The sequence below is a fragment of the Chaetodon auriga genome, chromosome 15, assembly GCF_051107435.1.
Source record: "Chaetodon auriga isolate fChaAug3 chromosome 15, fChaAug3.hap1, whole genome shotgun sequence".
In the NCBI taxonomy this organism is placed as follows: Eukaryota; Metazoa; Chordata; class Actinopteri; order Chaetodontiformes; family Chaetodontidae; genus Chaetodon; species Chaetodon auriga.
In genome coordinates, this window is record NC_135088.1 from 16,243,436 (window position 1) to 16,268,910 (window position 25,475).

The 25,475-nt window shown below is 41.8% G+C and overlaps 2 protein-coding genes across 3 annotated transcripts; both read left to right on the forward strand.

Annotated features, from left to right (window-relative positions):
* The first annotated feature begins 464 nt into the window (after nucleotides 1-464).
* On the forward strand, nucleotides 465-9,324 carry LOC143332529 (glycine receptor subunit alpha-4-like). Its single transcript, XM_076750100.1, has 10 exons — nucleotides 465-628; nucleotides 1,155-1,282; nucleotides 2,092-2,159; nucleotides 3,988-4,211; nucleotides 5,653-5,735; nucleotides 5,831-5,968; nucleotides 6,073-6,287; nucleotides 7,134-7,292; nucleotides 7,860-7,955; nucleotides 8,086-9,324. The coding sequence occupies exons 1-10, from the start codon at nucleotides 570-572 to the stop codon at nucleotides 8,356-8,358; spliced, it is 1,443 nt and encodes a 480-aa protein (XP_076606215.1). The 5' UTR covers nucleotides 465-569; the 3' UTR covers nucleotides 8,359-9,324.
* Nucleotides 9,325-11,538: 2,214 nt separating this feature from the next.
* nufip2 (nuclear FMR1 interacting protein 2) lies at nucleotides 11,539-19,440 on the forward strand. Of its 2 annotated transcripts, none has more exons than XM_076750718.1 (4): nucleotides 11,539-11,865; nucleotides 13,726-15,417; nucleotides 16,055-16,087; nucleotides 17,216-19,440. In XM_076750718.1, exons 1-4 carry the CDS (start codon nucleotides 11,718-11,720, stop codon nucleotides 17,266-17,268), a joined length of 1,926 nt encoding a protein of 641 aa, XP_076606833.1. In that variant the 5' UTR covers nucleotides 11,539-11,717; the 3' UTR covers nucleotides 17,269-19,440. The 2 variants fall into 2 exon arrangements, with proteins under 2 accessions (XP_076606833.1, XP_076606832.1); XM_076750717.1 differs by having other exon boundaries at nucleotides 11,652-11,883.
* Nucleotides 19,441-25,475: the final 6,035 nt, after the last annotated feature.

A 25,475-nucleotide genomic window follows, 5' to 3' on the forward strand; every position in this document is an offset into this window, starting at 1 on the left:
TCTGTGCTCTCATTTCACAGACGGTGATCTTCATTTATGGTGTTGAAATCCAATATTCAGTTTAATAATCACTTGGAGTGCTGTGTAGTTAATCAACAAATGCTTGATCAATGGTCAAATATGGCATCTTATTAAAAACATGCCTTTACTTTTTTTATTTATCATAAATTCCACCTCTTATTTTTGTCTAAAATTGTAAACATAATGTCGGAATCCCAAATATGTCTGCTCCTCTGATGCTGTCATGAAGCGCGCTCCGCTTTGAAAATGCTTCTGTCTCTTTAAATATTCTTGCAGTAATTCCTTGAACATGCATATGGCTATAAAAAAGAGATAAAGCTTGAAGTCATCCTCACAAACACGGGCAGGAAAAAAAAAAAAGCATTCTGAATTATACAGCAGCAGCTTCCTGTATTTTACACCTGCAGAGAGGGGAGGGACGTTCAGCTGAGTCCAGAAGACAGAGCCCGGCTGGAAGAGCAACAACAAGTTCCCTGCATGTCTGCTTTTCTTTGCTCTCTCAGTTCTCCTCTGCTGCTCTTACATCTACTGCTTCTGCTCAGCTCAGAATGCTGTTGCACATCTTTTGTGTGGTGTGGGCTTCACCTGTAATTTTTCTGCAAGGCAGGTAAGAGACAGTTTGAATTTGTAGTGTATTTGAACTTATTTATAGGGGAAATCTGTAAATTGCTGTTTGGTCAGCCACCGTAATGTGAATGCATGCTTGTTTGACTGTATTTACTGTGTTTTCAGCCATCTGTCATTGGCTGCATAAGCGCTGACATTAGACATTAGATGATGTTTGTGCTGCTTTGACTGAGAGGCATGTCAGCATTACTGCTCCTTTAAAGTGAGACGAATGATGCATGAAATATTTTCTAATCTATAATTTAAAAAAATAATGTTAAAAGTAAGACGCAGGATTATTCTGAACAGACAAAAACAATGTTTAACATATTTAGTCTGAATACTGTAAACAGTACAGAATGCATGATGCTGATCAGTAAAACAGCTAAAATGATAAAATAATTAGTATGAATAAGAGCAAACTTTTCCTGAGGGAAAACTGGAGGTATTAAATATTAAGAACAAAAAAGACATATATACATATACATATCAGTGCATCCAGAGTTGGTTGTCCCGTCACCTGGCAGGTCTGTGCTCTGCAAGGAGATGAAATACCCCAGCCGGGCGACCAAGCCCCCCTCTCCGTCTGACTTTCTGGACAAACTGATGGGACGCACATCTGGCTACGACGCTCGCATCAGACCAAACTTCAAAGGTAACACACTGTGGCGTGCAGTGGGAGGGCCTCCTCTGTTGGGACAGGTGTGAGAAGGCGCGCTGCTCATTTTGCATAACAATCCGGGCAGTGAAGTAGCACAAATCATTCACAGATGGGTGAGAAGTGAGAGACGCTGCAGGCTGTGATGTCTTCACGCAGGAGTCTTCTTTTCCCTTTCTTTTTTTGTCATGTGTCGTTACTGTTTTTATGCTGACCCACAGCCTTAGGTCATGATATTTTTACACAGACTTCTCTTTCACATTTTTTTCCTTGTCAGAACAGTGCAGTTAACCCTCATATGTTGCCCCACAGGCCTTTTCCAAGCCAGCCTTGATCCCCCCTTTGTGAGTGAAGCAAGCAGATTCTCTCTGACATACTTCCCCCTCAGTCTCTGGGGTCACATTTCATATATATTTCATACTTGCTCCACATCCTTGTCAGTGCATGCTGGGTAAATCCCGGCTGATTATCTATATATACACTAATGTAACTAAAGGAGAATCAATAAATTATTGCCTCTTAGGGAATGAGTCGCTGAAATATTTAAAGTTTCAGTGGTTGACAGATGGACTACACTAATGGGAGCGCACTGGAAATGACAACACGATTTCATGCTGGTTATCTCGCATAAGTCTATTTATCAGGACACAGCGTGGCACATTATGAGGAGAACAAGCAGATGTTATTTTCAATGCGCTGCTCTTTGCCGCCTTCAATACTTCATGCGCCCTCTTCTGAAAACATCATCAGTGGTATTTGAGAGACCAGTGTGACTGTGGTGTGTGATGACGCTCTGCTTCCATCAGGTCCTCCCGTCAATGTCACCTGTAACATCTTCATCAACAGCTTCGGCTCCATCACTGAAACAACTATGGTGAGAGTTTTCTTTGTATCCCTCAGTGCTCACCCTTTGTTTGGATGATAGGAAAGCTGCAGTCTGATGGGAGGTACAGCAGATAAGCATGAGAACAACTGATTTTATCATCTGATTGTTGGACTGTAAATGCAGTGAAATCTCACCTTCTTTGACTATTCGTCTTCACTTGAAACAAAGATTTCAGCAGCAAATGTAACTACAAGTGGCAATTCTGGTCGTCGGGCCAATCTCCATTATAATCACCTCAAAGATCTTAAATTTAGCAGCAGAGTCCCACAGTATGGACCTCCAAGAAGTCGAGGTTTTACACTTTATTTCAGCAACAATTTCACTGTATCTGTCTTGGCATCTGTATCACTGCACCTGGTCTTCCATTATCAGGTTTTACATCAAGTAGACTTGTTGATCACTCACATAACTGCTGCCTGCACCATCAGTAAGCTTCTGACTTACTGCATGGGACGGTAGTCGAGGAAGAGTTTGGACTTTCCAATGCAATGCTTTGCACAACAATTGTGCCACTTTGATAAGAAAGACCATAAAAGTGATGCCTACAAAACTACTCAGGTGTCTGCAGGCCTCACTGTCATAATCGATTTGTTGTCAGTTTATTATTGTTTCAACAGCAGTGGAAGAAGAAGAAGAAAGAAAGACATAAAAGTCATTAACGCAAAATGTCCCATTTCAGAATATATTACATTATTGGATTTCAATCGTGTGAGCATTACTTCAGTGTTGCAGCTGGTAAAGACGGGGCTAATTATAATTAGTTTTTTATTGTTCATTCAGAAATTCTTGTGTCTGTGACAACTGTCAGACAAATACTGTGCAGCCACAACAGAAGAGACACAACTATCAAAGACAGACATACGACAGCGAAGGGTTTGACAACAGCATCACCAGTCATCTTTTTTCTGACACGGACACCTGTCGCCACCGTGCAGCACCAGCTTATGCCTTCTAAGTACTTTACACACTGCTGGGAAATTGAATTTCTAATAATAAATCATCATTTATTTAACACGCTTTAAACAGCCTCAGCTGCTTGAAGTCGCTTTCAGTGGAGGGATTTCAGTCTAGCAGAGCTGCTGAATTCTCATGTATCAGATGCATCACACTCTCTGGTGTTTATCCATGTTAAGTGTTGCTGGCTCTTCTCCCTCTGTTCGGAGGGGCCATTTGGAGCAAGTTTCATGATGCCTAAACATACTGTCATTAGATTATGACTAATTAATGACTGTAAACACCATCTTGCAAGTTCATTACATAATGTCAGCTATGATTTCCTCATATCTCTGTCTCTGTCAAATAAGGGACCATCGCTTATTTATGAGGCGCATGGAGAGTGTTTGGGGACGGTTTTTTTCTCTCTGATTTATTCAAGTTTAGGAAACCTCATGCATTTTCTAAAATGCCTCTAGGGAGGATCATCAAATTTTAATTGATGATATTACGAGTGGACTTTTCTGTCGTTCAAATTATGGGCACTTAAGCGTGTTTGCCAGCGTTTTTGTGCTCACACAGAGTTTGCGTGGGCCCAGCGCTCCACCTGCTGAGAGATGCCGCAGGTTCATTTGTGTCTTGCTTGTGACTTGTCCCTGTTCATTTGATCTTGGCCCTCTCACAAGGTTTATTAAAATAACACCAGAGTCAAATGTACATACTTAAGGTAAATAGTGCAATGTTACTGAATATGTCTGAGAACATATTAAATCTCAATGTGATCCTACTCTGGCATGAATTCCACAATTGCCCCTTGTAGCTATATATTTTGGTTCTTTACCTATAGTTTCATTTCTAATTATGACTTCCTTCCATACTGTAGGACTACCGGCTCAATGTTTTCCTGCGACAGCAGTGGAATGACCCTCGCCTGGCTTATAAGGAGTATCCAGATGACTCTCTGGACCTGGACCCCTCAATGTTGGACTCCATTTGGAAACCTGACCTGTTCTTTGCAAATGAAAAGGGAGCAAACTTTCACGAGGTCACAACAGACAACAAACTGCTTCGGATATTCCAAAATGGAAATGTCCTCTACAGCATCAGGTGCCCTGTTTTTTTCTTGTTTTTTTTTGTTTTTTTTTTACTGTAAATCTGTCTGAAAAATGCACCAGCATGTACTGTACCTCTGTCAGACATTACAAACCCAGTTCCATGCCTCATTAAGTGTACAAATGAATGTGAACTTCTACCTTTATGTGTTGTAGCCTAAACCTTTAAATATATGGTCCAACAGCCAGATTTTGCATAGGAGTGGCCAGATGGGGCAGGTCGGAGGAGGCTGTGATGCAGTGACGGACGGACAAAAGCAGCTGGCACTCTATGCATTCATTACTGTATTTCACATAAACTATTACAAAAAAGATATACATTATTGATTTAAATGAATTGTATCTAATGTAAAATATCAAATAGAAGCATATTAAGCACATGCGACTGGTGGGGGGGGCAGCGATTGTACCCGGGTGGCTGTGGCCCTCTTCGGTCTACCCTTGGCAGCGCCACTGCCAACAACATGTTTGTTTCACTCCAGTTCAGTTCAGTTGTCATCGTGCTGTCCAGCACTCACTGTGAGCAAGTTCATATTAAACAATAACCGCAGGCTAAAACAGAATCAGGTCAGTAAAGTGGCACTGAAGCCGTGGTGAATTGTAGCGTAATGGGTGGGAAGTTTCATTAGAATATAAGAAAGCAACGTTCAAAGCTCTATTAGCAATTATGTTAAACATGACCTAAATCATCAGCTGCTTCTCTGCTTACTGAACAGTAAAAATAAGCCCTAACCACGACGAACTCCATAGATTTCCAGATTAGCAACTTTATGTTCCCCCCCATAAAATAACAGGGAAAAAAAAAAGATTTCTGCCCTCAATCAAGTACATACTGCTCACCACTTGGTCTCTGGATGACATTGAATTAGGATCATTCAGTTTTCTCCTCTCAGCAGTTTTGCTCATTTGTGTAAGATGCTTAAGTTTGTCCTTGCTGGAATAAAGAGGAGAAGGGTGCTTGAAATGAGCAGTAAAAGACATCATGACTAAACAAAAAAGTTATTGGACATGAGTACAGTCCCCGCTAACACTTCTATTGAGGAGCAGCATATTCTATTTTTGGAGAGGGGGACACACTCTCCTGTTTTTACTGATTGTGGTGCTGTGATCTCAGTCCCTTTGACGTCAGGCCCTCCATAAAGGCTGACATGTTGTCAGTCAGCATCTGTCAGTCCTTCGTGTGATTTGTGTGGGGCGCAGTGGACTCGACAGATGGACGGGGGGACATAGAGGTTGGAGCCGCTCTGTGTGACCCGTAATGTAGGGTGAGTGTGTAAAAAGGGTCTGAGTGACACAGAAGCCGGAGATGGCTGGTGCTGTGCATTCAGCGCTGTGGGCTAGCTGGACATCCAGCGAGGATGCAGTGCGAGGGTATCACCTTTTCATTTTGCACACCATTCCTGTACCATTACGGTGTTTCTGTCTCTGTGCTCCAGGCTGACACTCACTCTTTCCTGTCCCATGGATCTGAAAAACTTCCCCATGGACAGCCAGACGTGTACGATGCAGCTCGAAAGCTGTGAGTTGGAGCTTTCAAAGCAGGCTTGAAAACATATATGGATTTTATCATGGACTTACTGCATGTTTTACACCCTCTCTTTCTCTCTAATCTAGTTGGCTACACCATGAATGATCTTATTTTTGAATGGCTGGATGTGGGAGCGGTGCAGGTGGCCGACGATCTGATGCTCCCTCAGTTTGTGCTCAATGAGGAGAAAGGCCTCGGGTACTGCACCAAACACTACAACACAGGTACACGACACACGCCGACCTACCAACTAGCATCCTCAATACATCCTGCTAATCAACTTCTAATAAGACTGTCAGTTTGTACCTGTATCTCCTCCTGTGGTTAGGTAAATTCACCTGCATTGAGGTCAAATTCTACCTGGAGCGTCAAATGGGCTACTACCTCATCCAGATGTACATACCGAGCCTGCTCACTGTCATCCTGTCCTGGGTGTCCTTCTGGATCAACATGGACGCGGCGCCGGCCAGGGTGGGACTGGGGATCACTACGGTGCTCACCATGACCACGCAGAGCTCTGGCTCCAGGGCCTCCCTCCCAAAGGTGAGGCAAGTTTGGTTTGAGGTACTTTGTAGTAGAGAACGCAAGCCAGCCATTGTTTACTATAATTCAATTCAATGCCAGATTTCATGCACTAAGCCCTGATAGTCAGTTAACGGCCTCGACGTTGAAATAGACAAGACTGCGTAAATGTTTGACAATGCAGTAATGGAAGAAGTACACAGATCCTTTTACTTAAATAAAAGTAGTAACACCACCACATAAAAATGCTCGACTACATGTAAAAACATGAATATTTTTACTTCAGTAAAATGTACCTTGAGTATCAAAGGTACTGATTATGCAGAATGGCCCTTTTCAGAGTGTTGAACCACTGCATATTTTATAATACTGGATTATTTTTAGAATTGTTGATGTATTAACATGCATTTTGATGCTGTAGCTGGTCAGGGTGCAGCTAATTTTAACTGCTTTTAACTGCAGCGGTGCATTATATTTTCTAAGATGTTTTATCTGTGAAGTTTTTAAAGACCTATATTATAAAAAGGCTTCAATGTAAAAATGTACACAACTGCAGTAAATTTACTGAATTTCTACTGCTAAAAAAAAAGGCAGAAAAGAAACAAAAGTTAGAAGGAGGTTGATATTTTGATATTATTTTCAATCTTTTAGCATCAGCGGTGGAAAATAATTAATAACATTTACTCAAGTACTGCACAGCATTTTCATGATTCTTGACCAATAAACATATAACACTGACAGGGACCAGCATGCATAATGAGTATTTCACTTTTGCTACTCCATCTTTCTTTCATGTCACCGCCGAGCATCACACGAACGCTAATGTTGCCAGAATGATGCCACCCATTGGATTTTCGCATTTCACAGGTGTCCTACGTGAAAGCCATAGACATCTGGATGGCCGTGTGTCTTCTTTTTGTGTTTGCTGCACTACTAGAGTATGCGGCCGTGAATTTTGTTTCACGCCAGCACAAGGAGTTCTTCAGACTGAGGAAGAAGCTCAAAGAGCAACAGCGGCAGAGAACTGTGAGTGCAACCCACCCCCTCAGCCCCTCGGGCGGCTGTCACCTGCTATTCCCTGCGCCCAGCTATGCACGAGCTACATAACTCAGCTGCATGTTGCACTCCGGCCGGAGATGCAGGCAGCACTGACCTGTAATTAATTCGAGCCATCACCTTATTCCACTGTTGGCTGCATGTTCCCAACGTATTGCTGCCTCACTTTGGAGAAAGAAGAAAAATAGGGAAGACAAAATAGGCCAAACCAGCTTTAAAGACAACATATTTCTTAAATGAAGCGGTATGACAGCAGCTGTGGGATTCATTAATACCTTGCAAAATTCATAACACAATTAACAAAACATCTGCTTGAACCCTTTGTACTTCATATGTTGGGATTCTGCAATAGCACTGAAATTTGCTCTGAGAGCTGTCTCGTATTAAGGTCAGACTTGTATTCACATCATGAGAAATAGATGATGATCACTCGCCAGTGGACAAGATTTGAAACACGCGTGCAACATAGTAGAGTTGTGGCTGCAAAGCCTTTGATCAGTGCAGTATGTCTGATGGTGTGTTATTTCTCCTCATCAGCAGGCAAGTGGAGACAGCAAGGTGAAAGGAAACAACATGTCAGGGAACAATGCTTCTCATGGGAACGTAGCCCAGCAGTGCACTGTCTGTGCCAGGGTATGTTCTGTCGCCTCGCTCAGTTTAACAGCAGCCAATCAGTGGCTCGAGGAGAAAGCAGACATCACTTCAGCTGTGAGATTCTCACTAGGGGCCGATGGTTATTCTGTGCTGTGTCTTTTTCTTCCAGGAGGAGGAGCTGGCACAGCAGGGTTTGCTCTTTCAGAGTTTTGGACTTGCACTGTCAGCAGGAAGTGCACCGGACATGGATGCGACGCCAGTGTTTGCCGATTTACCTCCAGGTTTAGGTTTCTATGACATACGCAGGCGCTTTGTGGATCGGGCAAAGAGGATTGATACCATCTCCCGAGCTCTTTTCCCAATGAGCTTCCTCATGTTTAACGTCCTCTACTGGCTTACCTACAAAGTTCTACGACATGAGGACCTCCTAGCTGCACTGTGACAACACAACGACTGAGGACCACAGAGACACTGGATACCTTTAATTCTGCTCTCTTCACTGAAACATTTACAGGCTGAGAGTCCTCAGCTGAGCCGTGGAAGATGCGTTGTGACTGCATGTCCGGTGCCATTTGGAAATTCCATGACATGGGAGAGTCCATCGGTCTCTTTAAATTTTTAATCCTTCCAAAGAAATGCACTTTTTATTGGCACTGATGCTTTATGCATTACACGTCAGGGTTTCAGTATGTGTGTACAGTCGGAATCTTAAGAACATCAACGAACACGTTTTTTGGACAGATTTCTGTACATGCAGTTGTTGTAGCTTCACCAGGCCTACGGTTTTTATTGTGCACTTCTTTTACTGGTGCCATGGTCAGCAGGTTTCATATCACAGAGGCTAAACACACATCACAACAGGCAGGAACTTTGAAACAGCAGCAGCTCGGCTCTGTGTCTCACCTTGGCTGCAGCTTTACAGACATGTGAAACACATAAATGAAAATATTTAGTTTTTTTGTAGGCTGCAAATCTAGGATGTCATGCTATTTCTAATGACACGACTATAGTTTTCATCAGAATATTTCCAAGTTCACTCACATTTTGAATCCTATCACTGATAAAGACTGGAGTAGTCTGTTCTCAAAATGTTTCTCAAATTTAAATGAAGGTATTTCATGCATAAAGAAGTAAAGGATACACTGTCCTGGGATTTGTAGACATCACTGTATATTGATACAGCATGGTACACACATAGCCAAATAGTGTTTATCTTTTATTATTATTTCTTGCCTAAAGACCCTGTTCAGATCGGCTTATTTGGTGTAGAACAGTTATCAGAACGTGTTTCTTAACTTGTACCGAGTTCCCCTCAGGCCTGCATAATGGTTGTTGTGTTGGTGTTTAACAAAGTCTAACTAAGTTATACACTGAGAATATGTTGTCTCTGTGTATTTTTCCCTTAAGAAACGAGCATTTCTCCGAAAGTCTTTGTTGGTCAGTATGAAATAAAGAAATACTTTAATTTGAAATACTGAATCCAGGTTTTTTATGTATGAGGACAAATGTAACACAATGGCAGGATCTAAACCACAAACATTACGCATCATTTGAACATTTAATTATCAGTTCTAACATTTAAATTATCATATTAAACTAGGATTTCTCTAAGGCCAGAAGCATCTCTCCAGCACTGAATTTAGATCTGTCTTCCCTCTCATACTCTACTGTCATGTGGCACAGAATGCCACTGTGATAATGTAATTGATCCCATGGCTTGCTCGGTACCTCACACTGCATGGCATTTTTAATATATTGATAGATTAGAATTTCTGTGCACACACCTGAAGACCAGGTCCATCTCTACAAACCTACTCTCACATTAAAAATAAATCTTGTTGTAAAATGAAGCTGTCATATTAATATTTCATTTAAAAAGGTAGCTGTCACATGCATATACAGCGCAGTAGGAGGAGCAGGGCTGCATACATCAGCTCTGAGAGTCTGTGTGAAATGCAGATGGGCTCTTCCTATAAATAGATTTCAGATTTTATGTTGGAAAATATGAATTATATCTTTATCTTTTTAAGCTCTTCATCAGTGACACAACTATGAGTACTTGAATATGGCATGGGCTTAAGAGAACATAAACCATATCCGAAAAAGCGACAGAACCTCAGGAAAGTTTTTCTAAAGTGTTTCCTCACATTTCTATAACCTTTGTTTTGACAGCAGAATGAACTGCTTGACCCTCGCTACTTCTCATTTTTCATCTCATGTGCAAAATCTGAGATTTTGTATCTTTAGCCACAAGAGGGTGGTGTTCACTTGTTTATGCTCTATGTGAGCACGTTGCAGTGTGTCACCACATTATACAGCAGGAGAGACTCTCCTTTGCACTCTACGGGATGAGGATCTCTGGCTGTTTGGGACTTTTTTATGTAGAATTGAAATTAAAATTTCATTTGTTTTTTTATATTTACAAATTGTAAAATTAACCTGGCAAAAAAGAAAAACTACCCTTTTCTACAAATGGTTAATTACACAAGATTTAAATGTGCATCATCATCTATCTAGCCATCTTATTTCCAACCATTTTTGAATGAGGTTTTGAATTGCTGCAGGCCCCAAATGTCAGCCTAAACTATGGCTGTCACTCAGTGAGTCAGTTGTTCTAATCCATCCAAACCTTTTAATATGCTTTTACTCTTTGTTTGTCGCAGATGAGCGATTAAGCCAGATCCACACATTAAATCAGAGGGTGATTTCCCTCGCTCAGTAGAGTCTGGGGACGAAAACTTAAAGCCTGGTCCCAACGGATGTCTTAATTGTGGGGCATTTAAGAAAGCATTTTGCTTAAATGGTGCTGAAAGGATGGAAGGAGCACACGCATTGAGGAAATACAAACCTCCACACGTGATGTTTAATACTATATTGACTTACCATGCCCACTGCTCCACCCAAACGCTGACTGGGGACAAATGCTAACGTTTTAAATAAATGCATACCAGATAAAAGCCTCCTCTGTTGATGTTTCACAGTGATGGGACCCTTTCCAAGCGATATGCTCTCCTTGATTTTGTGGATGTAGGCAGATAGAGGGGGATGAGTTTGGACTGGAGAACCCTACCTACTTTCATATGTGAAAAGTGGGATTTATAATTGAGCCACCAAGATAAATAGCATATAGAATATATTACAGAACAGGATATAAAATATGCAAAGACAAAGTATGTAAAAAAAAAAAAAAAAAAAAAAAAGGTGTTATTCCTGGTGGAAGGTGCATGTTGCACATAAATTCCGATCATAGTATTATTTTTTCTCCTTTTGGCACAAATGTATAAAACATCAACATTCATTCTGCATGTGGTAAAACACTAAAATGAATCAGGGATGTTTGAGGACATTTGCAGTAAGTTGCTTTTCCATGTTGGAAGAGGGGCTGGTCTCCCTGGGACCCTCCACCAAGGTGTCCACTGGCTGGAGACGTGGCAGCGTCTCCGGTCATATGATTTTAGTTCATGCTCGAACCCCACCCCGTTATCCCCTCCCTCAAAAGATTTTTTTTTTTTTTTTTTCTATTATATCGCTTGCCCGTTATTTTAGTGTGGGATGACACTTTTAACATCGGCCAAAATCTTAAAAGTCCTGCAAAATATTCGCTGCACAACTCTGGTCAAATACTCGACATGGCATCCAGTGACGGTGACCACCCAAAACAGAGCCATTTTTAGACGTTTACTGCTGACGTTTACAGAGGCTTCAAATAGCTTCCGTTTTACTCTGGTAGTGATTGGACTCCTCTGTACTTACCCAGTGAGCTAACATATTGGTTGAACAAGTCCGACATCCTACACTTCAATGGAGGAACAGCCCAAAGATCGGGCACAAGACAAGAAATACCACCACCAGGGAGAGGACAGACACTCTATTCAACACCCAACTTGTCTAAAAAATGATCAGAGCCACTTCCAGCGCCAGCATCAGGAAACGCAGACGAAGAAAACAGGTTGGGCCATCCGGAAAAGTGAGCTAACGCTTGCTAGCCTTACTCAGCTAATGTCAACGAGCCGACTAGCATTTGCTAACTAACGTGAACTCCATCGTGATGGGGGGGCTCAGCCTGCTAGCTAGCTGTTTATTCAAACTATGTGCCGTTGACCGGAATTATTTAAGAACGTTACAGTTGGTGAGTAGCTAACTGAGAAAACCGCTAGCTGACCACTGTCGGATCAGAAACATCTATTAAGTGAGCTAGCTACATGGCTAGCTGACGTTGCGTGACAGTTGTCGCTGGTGGTGGTTTGACATATCGGGGATTGACCTTGTGCGCCGGTTTCACCACCCATTTTTCTTTTGCAAATGCAGCTAAATCATGTCAGAAAACCCGGCTGGGTTACCATGTGTTATAAACGCATTAACCGTGACATGTGCATGGCGAGTCGCCTTCTATAGTGGCCAAAGCTTCATCTTATTCATTTCAGCGTGCTTGTGTCCAGGAGAGGAAAACGAGCCGGCTCCACTGGAATGTTCTGAGCTGCCATTTCCTGTCGGCCATGTTAGAATATCACTGCGAGCTAATGCTATAGTTACCTGGCTAGTTAAGAATTTTTTGTACAGCGACGGTACTTTGCTCTGCTGGCATGGCGTTGTCGGCTTTTGCTTAATTGCGTCGCTGGTTTGGCTATGGCCATAAGATAGCCTCCTTCTGGTCATAGTCAAGACGTGTTAATACCAAACGAGTCGCTGGCTAGTTGACATTAGCTAAAGCTAGCCATCCCTGACAGGCCTGTTGCATGTTGTTCAGTCAACGTGAAGCCACGCAGCAGCTCGATTATGTTAAAGATATGATTGAACAGACACTGTAAGCATGCACCTTACGTTTGCTGGCAACTATGCCAACATGTTTGCTTGCAAATAAGCGAGAACCTGCCCCTCTATAATACGAGAAGCGAGTCTGTATGCAGACACTGTGTGTACTGAGCCTACAGACATGAGGGGCAGCACCATTTAATGAGAAGCCCCACGTTGACACAGCAGTTCCAATGAGTCTGAGCAATGCATACACCGATTTGTGGCTCAGTGCCAGTACTAATGTATTTCATAAATGCTGTTCTGAGCCATCCCTTTACACCTTGCAGCACCTTGTATTTGGTGGCAGATCAGATGTTCTCAAAATATAGAATCAGCTACTAGTCCAGCTGCAGTTTACAGCTGTGAAGTATATGTCCACAATTGATTAAATACAGTGAGTACCCAGCTCACCTTGAAATGTGTTCGGCGATACATTTTCAGGCATCAGTATGAAAGTTCATTTGCAAAGGCATGGAGATTTTTATCTCTTGTCAGGTACCTTTCCTTTCTTTGTCTCACTGCTTAGGATATAAGTTGCTGGACAACAATATTTGAGTGCTGCGATCATTTCTTATAAAAGATGAAGTTATCCTAACACACTAAATCGATCATGGTTTGCATAAGAAACACCACTTAAAATCTGTGTGGATGGCACATTTGTAATTATAAATGTGAGTGATATGTGGATAATTGACATAATTTTGAAATATGAGTTACATGCAAGTATGATGGTATGCAACATGTAGTGTAGTTCCTGCACCATAATCATTTCATAGGTTTAGTGAATTATGAGTCCTGTATTTTTCATTACTGCATTACAAATACTAATTATTTTACACAGTACGCCAAAATAGTTCTTGTGTAAAGTTATTTTCCCTAAGTGGTAAAGGTCAAATGAGTTGACACTGTGTTTTTGTAAAATTTCTTGCAGTTGGGGCAGTTTTCTGCAAGGTCTGAAGGAATGACTGAGGTGCTCTATCATTTCAGTATAAACTGATTTTGCTTCCCCTTTCAGGCAATAAAAAAGTAAACATCAGTGAGGAGGAGGGGGAGAAGAATCCACATCTGTCTGATACTGTTGGTATGTCACATCCCCCCAACAGCAATGGTAACAGACACACAAGTAATACAAATGTGAAGCAGAAGTCAACACAAAAGCTGTACACCACTGTTCCAAAAGTGAGCAGCAAAGGATTGGACCATAAGAAGAATATGGACCTTAAAAATGACAAGGAAAAGGCCTTGGATTTGAATCATCATGAGGGCCAACCTTTGGATAAGAAAGACTCTGTGTTGCTTCAAAATGGCGTTGTAAACTGTGGCTTAATTACAAATGGCTATTCTAGCAAGGACAATGATGGCAGCGGCTCTGAAGGTGGATATACGACTCCGAAGAAACGCAAGGCCAGATGTAACAACGCAAAGAACACTGATAATGTGATTAGAGAAAAGGAGAAAGACATGCAGCAGGGCAACACTACACAGGAGCATGGGGCTTTTAATCTCGAGGCGGCCGAGAAGGGAGTGACTTCCAGACTTGACGGCTTTAGAGCCACCCATAAAGTCGAAGCTCAGTCAGCAGGGAGACGGGCTGTTACGTCAGAGGCTTCAATGGGTGAATCTCAGAGGAAAAACTCTGATGGCAAAACAGTTGGCACCTTTGGTAAAAAGACTGAGGAAAGGCACAAAGCCAAGCTTTCCTCACCTTCAAAAGAGGACTCATGGACTTTGTTCAAGCCCCCTCCAGTATTTCCTGTGGACAATAGCAGTGCTAAAATTGTTCCCAAGATCAGTTATGCAAGTAAAGTAAAAGAAAACCTCAACAAAGTAGCTCAAGGTGGAGGAGAGGCACTGCCTCCTCCTGTTAGACTGTCGCAGGTTCCCATGTCTGCTATGAAAACTATCACCTCAGCTAGCTTTACTAATGGTCCTGTTTCTGGAAATGGAAACGGCTGCCCAGTGGGTACCTTCTTTGCTCCTGCTGCTAGTAGTATTCCACCAGCCCCATCTATCCCAAGTGGCGAGAATGTAGCATCTCCTTTGGAAAGTAACTGTAGCTCTACAACTAGTCCTATAGATGGAGAAGCATATGAGCTTAGAAAGTGTACTCTTTTAATTTACCCTTTAAATATGCAACCTGTGCTCCCTAGTGCTCGTCACCTCGACCCACCGGCTGCTCAGACAAATCAGAAAGCCTTGGGAGATATCTTCCAGAATCAGTGGGGGCTTTCCTTCATCAATGAGCCCAACTTGGGGCCAGAAGGAGGAAGTGGCCAGGTGCCTGCAGAGGACAAAACTACTGTGGTCACACCTCAAAGCGAGTGTCAAGCTGTTGCGGCCAAGGCTGCCCAGCCCTGCTTTGATGTTAGCCCAACATTCTTGGAGCCTGGCACTTTGGCTCAAGACCCTGAGAAAAGGACTTGTGCCCCTTGCAATGTGTCTAATGCTTGTTCACCTGCTTGTGTGACGAGTGAGGAGGAGAACAAGCTGCAGCCTTGTGGCCAGGAAAAGACAAAAGCTGAGGGCAAGGGTGCAGCTTCTGCTGCGTCAGCCCCCAGTAAAGACAACGGTGCTAAGCCTGCACAGGGCCAACTAACCACTTTGTTGTTTGGCTCATCTAAAGAACAGGCCCACTCTAAAGACATTGGCAGACGGTGTAGCTGGGGGTCCTTTGACATTAAAGCTGCTGTCACTTATCACACTAAAGGTAACTTTGACCATTTCTAAAGTTAATTTGTGTAACCATTTAAGTTGTAATCCTTAAGATATAATTGCTGGTTGATTTGGTGACACCTGGGTTGTTGGTAGTAACAGAGATTCAGGTTTAATACTAAATTACAGTGACACCAGACAAACTCACAAGTGCATTTCGTAACTGCTCCACAGTAAAAACCACCTTGTGTTTCTGCAGTTGAATGCGTTTATTGTGAAGCATTAGGAAATGTTCAGTTTGCATTGGGGACAGGGCTCTGGTGTGACTGGGAGTGAAAAATGAACAGTGAGGCTGATATTGATGAGATAAGATTACAACCCATAACGCTGGATTTCATGCTGCGTTGTCTCCTGAACATGTCGTGCGTGGGAAGGCACTTTGAATCTGGGAATGGTAGATTCCCCCATTAACAATGAAAACTAATATGCAGAGAGGTGATTACAGACTGGAAATACACTGAATGGCTGTTGCAGAAAAAACGCAATAGTGGCCTAAACATGGTTTTGTTTTTTGAAAATCTTAAGGATTACAACACGTGTTCAAGTACTATCTAATGTTTGGAGAGATCAGTTTTGTATTTCGTGATCAATTCATGCAGATGCTGAATTAATGTGCCTTTTTCCTTCAACAGAAATGGAATTCATTTTGAACTTGCAAAAACAAGGTAAATTCAACTTGTTGGTTTCACTTTTTCCAAACCTCTGTTTTAAGAACTCAGCTCTGTTTTCTCAACAAGAATTAGATCTAGAAGTCTAACACCGTTTCAGCATTTCACTTCATTTGTGAGCTCTATTTCTCACAGAGTTTGTGACATTTCAAGCTCTGCTTCTTCTTCTTCATAAGTGCGCGGCCTGTGCAGCTCTTGCGGCACATAATCAACATGAAAACACAGAGGAGCCAGACTAAGCTGTTTACATGCTGAATCCAAACATTGACATCACTTCTTTTTCTCTTAATGGAGTTATTCTAACCCCAGCTATGAACTTCATACGAGTAAAATGGCCTGGTAACAGTCTGTCCGTGACAGTGGTGTAATGTTAGGGTTTCTATTTTTATGTGCTTGCAATATACATCTTTTTCTTTTTGACTGACGTTTTAGTTCATAAATACTGTTAATCTGCTGGGAAACATCCTGAGGCTTGTTTAGCTAACTTCTTGCTATAAATCACTGTAGGGACTTGCACAAATAGGTTTTTGTTGTGGTTGGTCTGCATGTCAGAATGTGCACAAAGGCCGCATTAATGCCTCTCAAGGACAGATAGTTGTATATTGTGGACTAACATCACGTAACAGTAAATCCTTGAAAGACAAAAGGCCACATTTGTTTTATGACTAAACAGCTGAAACATAAGTAACCCAAGGTAATCACCAACAGAGACACTGTTAAAATTACTGAGTGTGACATACTGCGGGTGTATGGTCCTCTGGTACTGCAGTCATGCCAGCTGGCAAGTGAAATACAGCAATTACTCCAGACAGTCTGTCGATACCAGCACAGGCATGTGTGCAGAGATGTTTTAGGCTGTGTTAGCTGAATATCCAACTGCTAGTTAGAATGAAACGCGCCGTCACGACTGGGGCTGAGTGCTGTTTGAAACCTTTAGAGACAACAGCAAAACCGTTTTTATTTAAGAAACATAAGGCAAAGTTCTCAAATGTTGGCCAAAGTAGTTGTAGTAAAATATTCCAGAAGTGGAAAGATTTCCATTTTATTCAGGATTATCTGTTGAATACAGACGTGTTGAATGATCTAACCCGTTTCCTCCTTTTTTTTTCCCCCACTCTGCTCCAGATCCAAAAAGAGTAGTGGTTTATGATGAGACTAAGGATGGACCTGATCAGTGAGGTAGATCGTCTACAGTACTTACCTTCTTCTCTTCTGGGTGCTGCAGTTATCTACCTTGGAAATCACAAATCCTGTCGGACAGATAAAGTGACAACTGTGAAAACATTGATAGTATAGCATGACAGATTTTCCTTGGAATCTCGGGTGGAACTAACAGACTTCTTCGGGGGCATCAGACAAACGCGCACACGCTCTGGAGGGATGTGAGAGGAGCCGATCGGCGCCTCTCCAGCACGCTAAATGGACACTTTCAACTCCGGAGCTGCGCTAGTCGTTTGTCTCATGGCTCTTCAGGATGATGTTCGGGAGTTCAACAAAGGAAGGTGTCATGGATTGCACCTCCCTAAGCCTTTATCCTGTTGAACTGCGGCAGCCGTCAGTCTGACTATGGGATGCCTCAGTCATTTTCTTTCTTCACGCGTTCAAATGAGTTCATTGTAGATATGTTAGACGTTATACATACACATCTGTGTGCAAGCTTGAATTAATCATGGAAGAAAGGAGAACACACTTTGCAAAGATTGCCTTGGAGTTGTGGAATAGAGGTCTTTGGAGTCCTGTTAAACTGTATGTTAAGTGGAAGCTCACAGGTGAGGCCCCACCCAGGAAGGGAGAGCCCTGTCTTAAATCCTTTTCGAGGGGAAGTCAGAGCCCAGAAATGTAACGCTTGCTCTTTCTTTTATACTGTTATGTCTGACTAACATGATGAGTGTTATCCGCACTTCAGTGTGACCCCCCCAGAGCACAGGTACAGAAGTGCCCCGTTTGAAGGAAAGCTACGCCCCTTCATTTCATCGTTTATTACAGGTGTGCTAAAGATTTCAAAATCAGGTCTCCATTAAAGGCAAAACCTTTTCATGTAAAGCTTTTCATACATTTCACGCAGACGGTTATGAAGTCAGTCTGTGCTTTAACTCAGATACGTACATATGAATCCTGAGTAAACTGAGTGACAAATGTCAAGCGAGAGACGTTGCTACAATACGGTCTTCTGCGTTTTGTGCGATCTGTTCAGCAGCAAGACTCAGGACGACCATTCACGTTATTTTGTCTGCATTTCCGTTTGTGTACAAACTGTTCAATTCCTGTTGTCAAAGGAACACATGTTGCATTTTCCGTGTTTTTTTTTTTTTTTATTGTTTTCTGACTCCGCGTTGGGTCTTTTTTTTTTTTTGTCTTATATGGCATTGAATTTCCTGCATGTTTACTGGTGGAAGTGAGCGAGGTCAGAGGTCGCTCTTCATCGCCACGCAAAGATAACCGTAACACCACAACAACTGCAATACTAATCTAGGTTTCCCCGACTAGCCACTTTGTCAAACTGTGTCGAAATGTGAAGATGAGTTGTACTATTATGTTTTACTGTGGATAACATTTTACATTTGCAAACCAGTGTGCAATAACACCATGTGATCCATACAATGTGTGAAATGGGTTCTGTGGAGCTACAGAACCATCGCCCAAGATGCTGGTGTGGCCTGCAGTTCATTTGTTTGTTCACAAGTGTTTAAGGTGCGTGTTCAGTTTGTTGCACCAAATCCTTGAGGTGTTTTTTTGTTTTGTTTTGTTTTGTTTGTTTTTAATTGCAAAAGAGCTCACGTTGAAAGATCTAATTAAGTCTAGGGAGCCCAAATTTGATAACTGCTAACTGGCCAGCTGTGACATCACTTTCATCACCATCTCCAAATCAGGATTGGTTTACTCGACGTAACGAAGGAGCCGTCAAGGTTCCCGTGTCCTCTAGAAGATATGATTTGGTTAATGTGTGGATTAATAGCACTTTATGTAAACTAATTGCTTTTATCTTTTAATTATTAGAGAGATCTATATGTACTGACAAGAAATACTCCTTGAAAGAATGGCTCTGGGCTGTTACTTTTCAGAAAAAAAAAACAAGTTGATAAATACAGAATTATTAAATGTAACTCAGGTAGTGTTGATAAAGCCATGACTGTGTTAAATATTGTTTTTGCCAAATGGCCCCTGTCATGTAACATTCTCAAATTGGAAATGTTGAAGTGGAGTCCTCTTACACAGAGTCTCAAATGATGTGACAAAACACCAAATAATTACTCGTGAGGAAAACTGTCATGGCGTGCAAGGTGCTGTCATTGATCATTTTGGGCTCTAAAAATCAGTTTTCCTGCTCATTTTCCCTTAAAAAAAAAAGAAGCACATTGCTCCATGCATTTTCTACGTGTACAAGACTGTAATCTTCTCCTTGCAATCTTTTGATGGTTGATTTTCTCCCTCATTTGTTCTCAGTGAAGCACCTCTTGATTTATTATTGCTGAACATCAGTGGTGTTTCTGTGGGGTCGCTACAATCTGGGTATGAGCTTTTCGAGTGCGCCTCTTTCCACTGTGTCCTGATTAGGCGCCACCGAAGCTCGCGCTCGTGCGCAGAGACGGGAAGTCGTAACTGCAGCCGGTTGTCTTGACATTCAACTTCCACGTCTGATCTCAGTCAGCTCTCTGGTATTTAAAACGCTTTTGTTTTGGCTTCCATTGTACAGCGTGTGATGGATGAGTGTATTATCATATGCTGCCCTCTGAATAAGAACAATTGTGTCGGACGCGGTCGATGAGGAAGCCGAGGGTATTCGAGGAGATATTGGCCGTTAGCATTTAGACTTTCATGTTTTTTTCCGTGCTTGTGGAAGTTGACATTTAACCTGTCATAAAGTTACATGAAACCCACAGTTTAATTTCTTCTGATTGCCCGTAATCTGCAGACAAAGTGACGTAATCAGGTTCCCATGTACCAAATTGTTCAGGCTGAAAGCATTACCAGTGGACAGAGATGCATCTGCAGGCTTCTCAGTGTAAAACAGGGTGATCAAATGAGTAGTATTTGATGTTACTGTAGTCTTACGACCTTTTTAAACTTTTTTTTTTTTTTTTTTTTTTGAGAGGATAGTCCTGCACAGGGGAATCAGAGAATCTCCCATACTCCCACCCCAAGGCTCCTCTTTTTCAAGCACTTATTACAGCAAAAAGGCTATGTCGAATATGCATTTATAAAGAGAGAACTATTATTTAGCACTGTAGCCTGCAAACCAAAAACTGGTTCATGAAGCTGAGTCGATGGTTAATCAGTGGTTGGGGGGGAGGGGGAGGGGGAGGGGGAGGGGGGGGACTGAGGGTTTGAGTGACTGACTGTTGGTGTGTTGAGACAGAAAAGCCTGATCATGTGGAGTTTATATTTCCACCCCCTCAGGATGTGCAATCACCTCAAGGATGCTGATGTAGGCTTCCAGGTTGTGAGTGACGAGCTCGGCCTCGTTGTTTCGTGGGTGCGTGCATAGCGAGTTCTATTATATGCAAGTTCCTCGTATATTTCAACCCCCCCCTCCCCCCCCAATCATCCCTCTTGTTCATGTTCAGGTGCCTGCGTGGAGGAAAAAAAAAGTATACTTTTACAGCAATTTTGATTGTTTAAAATCTGCTTCCAGCATATATCCGTGCCATTTTTTTTCTTTGTTTTTGTAACATTTGCAACGCTGTCTAAGTTTTCTTACAGCTAATCCTGATTCTTTCTTCTAAGCGACGTGGACGCGGCTGAAAGCAATGAGCGTTTTTCTGTGTGTTTGTAGGTTTTTTTTTTTTTTTTGAAAATTTCACGGCTTGTGTTCAGAACTGTGTGACCTAAAGCCAAAATCAGTTTGAATGGGATGGATGACAGCCGCTTGCTGGTGTACGCTCATGGCAGTCTATTGTCAAGTTAATGTCTGAAGTAGCACATAATTGATTTGAACTGATTTAACAAATTGATGTTTTAACATGTTTTTTTTTTTTTTTTTAATGTTTTGAGTTATAACCTAATTTATCCATAGATGCACAAGTAGGATGAGACTAAAAGGAATAAATGATACAGAAAATCAAGATGTCTCATTTTTGATGAGTTTTAGATGATTTAGTTACTGATTAAGGCTGACGTAGACCTGTTTTCCCCCCAGTTACCAGAGTTCCTCTTAATATATTTTTTATTTGTAGTAATGCTGATCATGTTGTGAGGGGGAGTGAGGTATTAACGTGCGGTTCAACATCTCTGAATCTGCTTTCGCCAAAGGTACACTACTCAGATATTCAGCTCTTGAATGGCAAACGCACAGAACGGGGGGGGGGGGGGAGAGACGTTGTTGATGATGTCATAACCAGCTTCCTGACATCGCGCTGGGTGTGGAGGAGTTTTTAGTGGAGAGAAGTCACTACTGTAGCAGCTGAATGTCGCTTTGAGTGTGTTATTAGACAGTGTGAGAGAGGAGAAATCTTCAAAAAAAAAAAAAAAAAAAGATAAAACAAATACCGAAAGTGCTGCTTCTTCATCCAGTAATCAATCGTCTGTAATGGGAAATGCTGGACTTGGTGTTTGTGCTCGACTTAAAAACTGTCCCTCCTTTAAACTGTCTTTGCCTCTTGTGGAAATGTTTTAATTTAGGGGGCTTTTTTTTTTTTTTTTTTTTTTTTCTGTTTTTATTCAATGACGCCTGAGAGGAACAGTGTTCATGATTCCACACACGCTGAGTGAAGTCAGCAAAGGCAACACGAGTCGTCTCTCCAGGATTCAGTCATGAAAAGAGGTGAAATGTTGTGCCGAGTCATCTTTTTCTTTCGTTTCTCTGTGTCATCTCAAATGGCTGTTGTGCTTGTTGATGCTTTTTTTTTTTTTTTTTTTTTTTTTCCTTTTCATCAATTTTACATCTCTTGCCCTCCCCCCCAGTGAAATACGAGGCAATAGCATTTCTTTCTCAAATGTCTTACAGGTTGACATTTAAGTTTTTAAGTGAGCGGTCAGATTATTTCATTTTGTTTTGACTTTAACAGAAGTGTCACATTACAATGTTTTGGTTTTTTTTTTGAGAAAAAAAAGCATGATAATAACCCTCAAATTCCAAACAATGTAATAGAGTCAATAAAAAAACCCTCCAGTGTTCACAATTTTAGTTTCCATTAAAATGTCAAATTTTCATGAAGAACTCTGTGTTGTGTGTGTGTGTGTGTGTGTGTGTGTGTGTGTGTGTGTGTGTGTGTTCTGCCTCATATTTCTGCTGTGGATCATATGATCAGTGGTCAGTCTGACTCACATACTGCAGACTGACTGACCTATATCAGCTTTGTTTATGACGAAACAGCCTTAACACATATGCACAACTATAAATATGTTTGAACTCTTAAATTAACCTTAAGATAAGATGAGATAGCCAGCTGATACTGTGATATAGCAGTGGTAGAATGAAACTCAATACATTTACTCTGATACTGTACAATCTTTAGCGACTTGCTGCCCAGAGTTTTCCTATTTAATACTGTTAATATCGTAGTTTTATTCTGTTTATTTAAGAGCTTCAGTTAACTTTGCTCAGTAAGATTGTTCATACAAAACACGGTTTGATCACATCTTAAACTCTGATGCACTCGTTCCCTGCAGAAATCTCCCTCTGATCAAGTCAGCTCAGCCTCTCGTCCAAGCTGATCATTTTTCAGTGCAAATCACTTTCCAGAACTTTCTAAAATCAAGGTTCATTTTTCAGAGTTCTTCCACAGTGATGTGCCTTATTTTTATTTCAGTATACAGTCAGTAGGTTGGTGTGAAAGTGCATGAACAAACAGCCACAATAAAGCCAATATATGAAGAAGTTCAAATAAACTCAAGCTCAACTGGCTGCAGCAGTAAGATGCTCCTCAATACATCAGTAATAATAATCCAGTAATATAATGTATTAGTAACACTGTGAAACAGGACATTCTGCAGTACTTAAAGTTATGATACTTTCAGTCATATTATTTATTTACTTTTCCCTAAGAGTTTTAATGCAGGGCTTTTTCTAAATAACTGAGCACACTGTCAGTATGGAGCTTTCAGGGGCCCTGGGACAGTTGCCCACTTTGCCTGTTTGGTAATTCACTTTTGGTAATTTATGATAATCTATGATAAATATGTGACAGTAACGTTTGAGGAAAAGAGGAGCTCACGTTGCGTACTGATTACTTTAATGTCTTTTTTGTTTGCCTCGAAAAGTCCACACATAACAGCAGCAGACTGAGCGTCATGGAGGAAATGTTCAGGTATTTTGGGCAGTGCTCAGATTTTTTTCAGCCTACGCCACTTTTAAGAAAAGTTCTGCCAGCTAAAAGTCAGACAGAGCTAATCTACATCTAAATCTAAAAACCACTGAATGTGCAGACATCTGTCTCTTGAAGGCCTCTTTTTTTTTTTTTTGACAGCATCTGTTAGGAAATGTCCCTGCTCAGTGACAGATGCGTTCACAGTCGCGTTATGTTCAGACAGGCTGCTGGAGCCAGGACAGCCGCATTGGTGGAGGCCGCGTGGCCGTAATGAGCTCAGCTTGGTGTGGAGGTCCTGGGGAGCTGCTGCACCATCAGTGAGCGGAGGTGCTGCTGACTGTTGTTCAAAGACGCCCCCTTGTGGATGAAAGACTAACACACTGACTGCACCACTGCGAGCCTGAAGAGATGCTTTCATCATCTGTCGTGTGAATACGTATAAAAATAAACTGCAGGATAAATTAAAGTATGTAGTTTTAACTTCTAATCTGACTTCTTTAAGATTTATTTTATTGCTAGACTCTTTTCAGGACATCTTTTTCTTTATGACAACTTCAGTATCATCACCTGCTTCATTCGCTTTAACACTAAAATAAATCTATCTGTGTCCAGGACGTGTAAAAGACTGAAAATGCTGACTGTCATGTAACATGATGCACATAAAAGAATTCCTTTCACCTCACATCGCGTGCATGTATGTGTTGTGCCACCTGTGTAGATCTGAGAGTTGAGTGATTACTGGGATGGCCTGGGTCGCTGTGGACACTGCAGGTGGCATGTTTCCACCACAAACACACACACACACACACACACACACACACAGAGTTTTTTTTTCATTCTGTCCATGGAATTGAACCGGTGTTTACCGCCACCCCCTCAATTTTACCTCCGTGATTACTCTGTACTTGACGGAGGCCACATGGGGCTTGATGGTTAGTGCTCTGCTGCTCGGAGAGATTGTCCAACGTGCTGCAAGGTCACTAAAAGGTTTGATCTTTGTTCCAACAGCTCATCTCTGCTGAGGTGTTTCTGAACAAGACGTGGAACTTCTTCGCACTCCGCGACAACTGCGAAAAGGATGAGCACAGCGTGACCCCTTTTTGGCAAAGAAAAACAAATAAATGTCCCAGAGACAAAGAAGTGCTCCAGGATTAAAATCTATAGAACTCACTGAAATACGTATGGATTCCAGCAGGATGTTGACCTGCATCTGATCTGGAAAAGACTCTCCATCTTTGACATGGATCCAGGATAAAAATACTCTGTTACAAGTAAAGGTCCTGCATCAGGACCTCACTTAAGTAGACATGCAGAATTATTAGCAACAATATGTGGTTAAAGTATCGAAAATAAAATTATTTGACCCCTCTGAGTGTTTTATTATATGACATTTATAAGCACTTTGCTGTGACAGCTGCTCAAGGTGGAGCAGGTTTTAACTGCTTTACATATAGTCTGATTCTGATTCTGATTCTGATTCTGTTTCGTCCAGTGGTTCCTAACCACAGGGTGGTTCCTAACCACAGGGTGGGCCCCTCCCCAGGGTCGCAAGATAAATATGAAGGGCCATATTTATCTTGTGTTGGATCAACGCAACTTACTAGACAACAGTAAAAAGAAAAAGCAAATGTTTACATCAGTGAGATCAGTCAGTTCCAGCTTTATTCAGGCCCACAGGATGAAGGACTTCATTTGGAAAACACATGTGCGTTCTGGGGCTTTTTAAAGCTGATCAGCTCTCTGGCACTGACTGTCAAATGTGACACTGAACGGCCAGTTCCTCTCAAGCCGCGTGTAATTGTGCAGCTATTAATCAGGCCTCATGTTTGAGCGGCTGCTCAATAAAGCGTGGTCTTTTCCGTCTGTTGCTTTCCGTTTGGTTTTGTAAGTCACTACTGACAGAAGCCTGATATATGACATTTCTCCGCTGTGCAGGTCAAGAAGTGTTTTATGGAACAGTTTTTCTATTGAAAGCCCTCCCACATTTTGATGAGTCCTTACACGCTGTTCAGTCTTGACAGGGACAGAAAGCAGGAGCAGTGTATCATCCGAGTGCATCGCCTGCTTTCTGGGATGAATATATCAGCTCTGAGCAGACAGTCCCTGACATTTAGTGATCTGTGATGATCACCATAAAC

Excerpts from the sequence above, each read along its gene's own strand:
- LOC143332529 (XM_076750100.1), top strand. The coding sequence starts at position 570 with ATGCTGTTGCACATCTTTTGTGTGGTGTGGGCTTCACCTGTAATTTTT. Across the intron at positions 629-1,154 it reads GTAATTTTTCTGCAAGGCAG|GTCTGTGCTCTGCAAGGAGA; the intron begins GTAAGAGACAGT and ends GTCACCTGGCAG. Across the intron at positions 6,288-7,133 it reads CCAGGGCCTCCCTCCCAAAG|GTGTCCTACGTGAAAGCCAT; the intron begins GTGAGGCAAGTT and ends CGCATTTCACAG.
- nufip2 (XM_076750717.1), top strand. The coding sequence starts at position 11,718 with ATGGAGGAACAGCCCAAAGATCGGGCACAAGACAAGAAATACCACCAC. Across the intron at positions 11,884-13,725 it reads AGGTTGGGCCATCCGGAAAA|GCAATAAAAAAGTAAACATC; the intron begins GTGAGCTAACGC and ends TTCCCCTTTCAG. Across the intron at positions 15,418-16,054 it reads TGTCACTTATCACACTAAAG|AAATGGAATTCATTTTGAAC; the intron begins GTAACTTTGACC and ends TTCCTTCAACAG.